The 6,000-nt window shown below is 34.6% G+C and overlaps 1 protein-coding gene across 1 annotated transcript in view; it reads left to right on the forward strand.

Moving 5' to 3' along the window:
- Positions 1 to 4,847, forward strand: part of CNOT6L (CCR4-NOT transcription complex subunit 6 like) — an 87,845-nt gene extending 82,998 nt beyond the window's left edge. The window contains exon 12 of the mRNA XM_069457112.1: positions 4,067 to 4,847. Coding sequence (XP_069313213.1) covers positions 4,067 to 4,279 — 213 coding nt within the window. The 3' untranslated portion in view covers positions 4,280 to 4,847. The remainder of the gene's footprint in view (positions 1 to 4,066) is intronic.
- Positions 4,848 to 6,000: the final 1,153 nt, after the last annotated feature.

A 6,000-nucleotide genomic window follows, 5' to 3' on the forward strand; every position in this document is an offset into this window, starting at 1 on the left:
ATACCATCCCTAACTTTCAGCAAGAACCAAAATAAGCAGCACCAAATATAGCAAAACTCACCTTGAATGCATTTATATAGTCTTTTCTCAAAATTTTCTTAGGACTTTTGATATCTTTCTTTTAGGGATGGGGTTAGAGAAGGTTATACTTAAGGTCTATTTTATATCCTTGTATTCACACTAATATATTCCCAGGCAGTGGAACATACCAGCTTAAAAAAGGAAAAGAAAAACATTTTTTGCAAAATAAGAAAAAAAAACCTTACAGGTTTGGTCCCGTTGTACAGGACCAGCTATTCTTTAGAAAGCTTGATTGTGGTGTCTTTCTATATTTAATCACTTTCCCATTGCCAATTTTCTGATTACTCTAGCTGTAGCTCTTCTATTGCACCTCTGTTTGACTTTCTGGCATTTCAGGTATCTATACTAAAATCTTATATTATCCTGAAAAAAATGCAGATGTTAGAAAGTGCGTTGGTATAAGAAGCCTAGAGGGCATTTAATACCAAAGCAAATTTATGAAATGGGCTCTTTCGCATCTCTAATAACCTTTTTCCCTTTTTAGTGTTTGCTAGCTCCTTTCCAAGAAACAAGTAGTAAGAGGAAGAAAGGAAATTTGTATGTTGATATTGTTAATCAACTTTTGTGATCATAAAGTGAAAAAAAAATTGGAAAATATTAAAATAGATTCAACCTCTAACCAATTAGAAGAGGTAGTTCTATCCAAGCATTCGTATGCAATGATGTGCTGGTAAATATTTAATAATGAGCTTTTCTGGGAAAAAGCAGCCCTGATTTGTAGTGTTTGCTGATTTCTGTGGCTTAACGTAGAGTTGGGAAGAGGTACTAAGAAAGCCCGTACTATCTGGCTTGAGCACATTACTGGTCTTATGTAAGCTTAAAGGAACACCTCTAAGATTTAATGATACACAGTTTACTATAGCTTAAATCCTATCCTTGTGACTATAGTGATAAATAATACATCATCCAGCATAACTCAGAAAACCTGTAATAAAGTTCCCCAAAATAAGTGTCTAGTAATTCTACAGCTATTATTGTCGTTTTGGTATGTGTTTGGGTAAAAAGGTAAAAAAAAATTTCTTTCTCACCTAGACTTTTTTTTTTTTTTTTTTTTTTAAAGACAGAGTCTCGCTCTGTTGCCCTGGCTAGAGTGCTGTGGCGTCAGCCTAGCTCACAGCAACCTCAAACTCCCGGGCTCAAGCAATCCTTCTGCCTCAGCCTCCCGAGTAGCTAGGACTACAGGCATGTGCCACCATGCCCGGCTAATTTTTTTCTATATATATAATTTTAGCTGTCCAGATCATTTCTTTCTATTTTTAGTAGAGATGGGGTCTCGCTCTTGCTCAGGCTGGTCTCGAACTCCTGAGCTCAAACGATCCGCCCACCTCGGCCTCCCAGAGTGCTAAGATTATAGGCGTGAGCCACCGCGCCTGGCCATCACCTAGACTTTTTTAAGGGTTATTTTTTCTTGTCCATAAACCAAAAATCATCTTCCTCAGTCATCTGAATTAGTTTAAAATTCTTTATTGATATTTCTTCAAAAGATCTTACATGTTAATAATTGAATCAAAAATCTTGTTGAACCATTTTCATTATCCAAAAAAGTACAGGTAGAGAACTAGAAATGCCTGCCTCAGAAAGTGTTTGAAGTTTGGATGTATGGGATGGGATGAGAGGAGGACAGAGCTATAAATTGGTGGGTGAGATGTATATATGAGAAGATAAATAGGCTGGCTGGATAGATGGATGGGATGAGAGGGTGAAATAGATGGGAAGGAATGTTGGCCAGAGAATGAACTAAGGACACAGCTGACTAGAGAGAATTGAGCCTTTAGTCCAAGTAATAAAGAATGGACTTTTCAGTTTTATACAAATATTTTACATAATTAATGCTATTCTAATATTGGAGGCACTCAGAATAAAAGATAGGTAACATCAAATATAAAATGTCATGTGTGATCAGCATTAAATATAGATCTAAATACAGTATCCTGCCATTGTACCAGTGAGGTGTTAAATTTTGTTTACATAGCATTTGTTTACTTTCTTGGTTATTGAATAAAAGAAATGTAGAAAAGTGATGTTTGGAACTTAGATTCATTGAATCTAGAACTAATTTGGAGTGGACTGAAGGATAAGCAGTTAGGAGAATTATTCCTTTCTCAACATTTGCAGACCAGGTATGTTTAATTAACAGCTTAAACCTGCTGTGCCTCACTCCATCCCCAGCCCCCAGTGTAAGAGGTGTGCCGGAGTCATTTAATGAAAGGAGGAAGGACAGCTTTCCCATTACATCAAGTACTAAACCTTTCTCCGTTATATTATGAAATTTATGATTTCTCACATTCTTTTAAAAAATAAAACGTAGCATAATGCTAGCTCATAATGTTTTCATTGTTTTTGCTTTTTTCTTAAATACGGTTCTATAGACATATACAATATAGTCTTTACTAATATGACTATTTTCCCTCATTATTGTCTTTTTAAAAAACTAAACCAAAAAAAGGTTAAGAATCATTAGTCTCTAATCTTCTTTATAAATATGATCAAAGTTAGGGATCCCTCCCCGTATATGCATTATGTACAAATATTTGGGCAAATTCACAGATGTAACCTTGCAGGGTTTTGATAAGAGTTCTTACTCTGGATGTTTTAAACCAAGAAAATAGTTATAAGTGATGCCCCCCATTAAATGCATCTTACTTTCTGGAGTGTTTAACATCTTTCTTGGAGCCTACATTTGCAAAAACTCTAGCAGCTGATGTTCATGATGGCACTCTAATAAAGAGATAAGATACAGGTTTTGTTCAACATAAGTGATTGAGTTTGTTTTATTTTTTACTTTGTTTACTTTATAGTTGAAGCAAAAGGTGGTCTCAAGGGAAGGTAAAACCACTCTGACCCTTGTTAACTCTTTTCCTAAAGTATTCACTGTAAAACTAAGAATTAACCAAAATGAAGAATTAATAGCTTGTGATCATATCATTTCCTATTTGGACTTGCAGTTCCCTGGACTCAAGTAGCTTCCTTAGTTTGTGGTAAAGTTAAGGTTGGATAAGGTGTTATCTTTTAAAAGAAGGACTATTTTGGTCTTTGGCAAATGAAAATCAGCAAACTGAAGTGATTGTCTCTGAAATTTTATAAAAATTCTTTCATAATTTTTTAAAAAGCCCATTTCATTCCAAGCTCTCTTGATGTGGATAGGAACTAGATAGGAAGAAATTTAATTTTGCTCTCTTACATACACTGCCTGGGACAATAAAGGCCCACTGGTTTTTAGACGTACTGATCAGATAAATCATCTAGCTCTGAGAGAGAGAGAGAACTGATATATATGGGTCCCTGCTGAATGATTTTTGTTTAGTTATCGTTATGCAGCAAGGAAATCCAGAATTTACACATATACCAGGAGTTGTGATAATGAGTATTTTAAAGAACAAATTAGAACAAGTAACTGTGTGCAGTATTTCATATTTGTGTAGCAAATCTGGGAAAGCTGAACCTAGGTAGGATTAGCAAATCTGAAAACATGCTTTCCTAGGGCTTCATTTAGGTGTGTTTGGATATCTTGATATGTAAATGAAAATAATGCCAATTATTATAAAAGATGTGGGTCATACCTTTTCACTAAATGTGTATTTATATAAATATCCTATTGTCTACTTAGTGTAACTGATAGAATTCGTACAGTTTCCATTATATTTATACTGCTATATTAAATTTTACTTAACCAAGCAGGCCAATTCTAAAGATGACTAGACATGATTTGGTGTATCTAGTTTTCAGTTTATCAACTTACGCACAAATGCAAGGTTTTATGATTCCATTAAAGTGCTGTTTCCTTATTGAGCCACCTCTATTTCATGTAATACCCTTTGAAGACTTGAGCCTTATTTGACTCACTGTTAAGACAACCGGTACCAGAAGTCAGGTTACTCAGTTATTTGGCTTTTACAAATTATGGATTGTTCTTTATATATCTTGATTTTTTTCTTGTTTCTAAGCATATATTTTTCTTTTTTTCCAATCTCCAATCTCTTTCCAGGGCGTGATTGACTACATTTTCTATTCCAAGACTCATATGAACGTGCTTGGTGTCCTGGGGCCTTTAGATCCTCAATGGCTGGTTGAGAACAACATCACTGGGTGTCCACACCCTCATATCCCTTCAGACCACTTCTCACTGTTAACACAACTTGAACTCCACCCTCCACTCCTGCCTCTTGTCAATGGTGTTCACTTGCCTAATCGGAGGTAGTGGAGTACTGCCCCGTAAAGACGGGGATCTGTTGCTATGGACCTGTACAGTTGTAAATCAAAGTATGTAGGAGTGAAGTATGGCCATCCTTAAGCTGCTTCTTCAGGTTCCTTTCATTATGTGTTTGCTATAAGACTTTGTACATTTTTGTGCATATTGGTATCATTTGGCACTAGGGCTGGAACCAAAGTATTACTCTCTTTCCAAAATTTTAATTTAACATGTTTTTAAATTGGACTTTCTTTGCATTATGAGTCTGCATTCATAATTGATAACTTACCAATTGGAGGCCCCAAAACAGGATGTTTTTCCAAACCAAATGCTTTCTTTTGGTTTCAAATGAGCCATTTCTGTAAAAGGCAACTTTTTAAAACTATAAGATTTTAAACTGAATGATGGCATGCCTTGCAGGGAACACTTTCTTAAATTTATGTTTCTTTATCACAAACTGATTTTTGGCTTCCCAAGTCATTTGCACACTAACAGAGCACTTAAATTTGCTTGATCTGTATATAAGCTATGATATAGCCTCTAGCCATAATAAGAAAATTTGAGAAACTAAAGATGGTTGCACAATATGCTTTCAAAATCAAGCATTTAACACCACATGACCATTTCTTGGCCAAATGCTGGTTGGTGTTTTCTTTTTGTTTTTGTTTATTTGTTTGTTTTTCTGAGGAATCACTTTTTTTTTTTGTCCCCCTATTAGTTGTAACCTTAGAAATATTCTAAGCCTGTCTTTCCAGTTTATTTATAGGGAAACAACATTTAACTTATACTGCCACACATCTTTAAAATAGAATTTGGTATGTTTAGGATGCCCACAAAATTAGTGTCTAGTATTTTTCATTATTCCTATTCACCCTTCTTTTCTGTCTGGTTGTGCTGGAAAAACAGATATTATATGATCTATATTATTTTTGCTGTTACAGTCAAATGTTAAAAAAGAAAAAAACCCCCAAAACTCTTAAATGAAAAAACCCTGATCAACGTTTCAGAAGGGAAAAACCATACAAATATTTCATGTTTCCCAAAGTAGGTTATGTGGCTTGTTGGTTTTGGTTTTTTGAGGTGGCAGTGGAAAGGATTTGGGGAAGAGAGAGAACAAATATGGGACAGTAGTTGAAAACCTTGCATAATTTTTCCTGACTCTAGCTGCCAAATGGCCATTGTATGCTTTTAATCTTTGTTTTCATTGTCTGTCAGGGTTGAATTAAGAAGCTACTGGTTTATTCCCAGCTGTTGATGCCTTTAGATATGTTGGAATCCTTTTTTGTCAGAGGGGCCAGTTGAAAAATCTGTGACTCAAAAGGCAGTGAACGTAATATCATTTTCTGGGGGAAAAATTGGTTGGCTACTTGATGTTAATTATGGCACAGGAAAAGGTTGTGTCTGTGTTTTTAAGTTTTTCTTTATTCTGCTTTTTTGCTGCTATAAGAGTTTTCTGAAATTTATATTTTAAACTTTTCATGCACTTTACTGTTTCTAGTCTCAAAATGTGATATTTTTAATAAACAAGAAATTTTCCATTATGTGAATGAATTTTTAAAAGAAAATAGCCTATATTTGTGTCTCACTAATATATAAAGTACAGGTCAAATTTAAATTATTTAATTAGTTTTAAATATAAACAATTTGTCTCCTCTTAAACCTGACATCGTAGGCTGTTTTATTAGTCTTAAATGATGCATTTACTTTGGTCATTTTATGCTAATTTCTTC

This window comes from Eulemur rufifrons, chromosome 24 (assembly GCF_041146395.1).
Source record: "Eulemur rufifrons isolate Redbay chromosome 24, OSU_ERuf_1, whole genome shotgun sequence".
Classification (NCBI taxonomy): domain Eukaryota; kingdom Metazoa; phylum Chordata; class Mammalia; order Primates; family Lemuridae; genus Eulemur; species Eulemur rufifrons.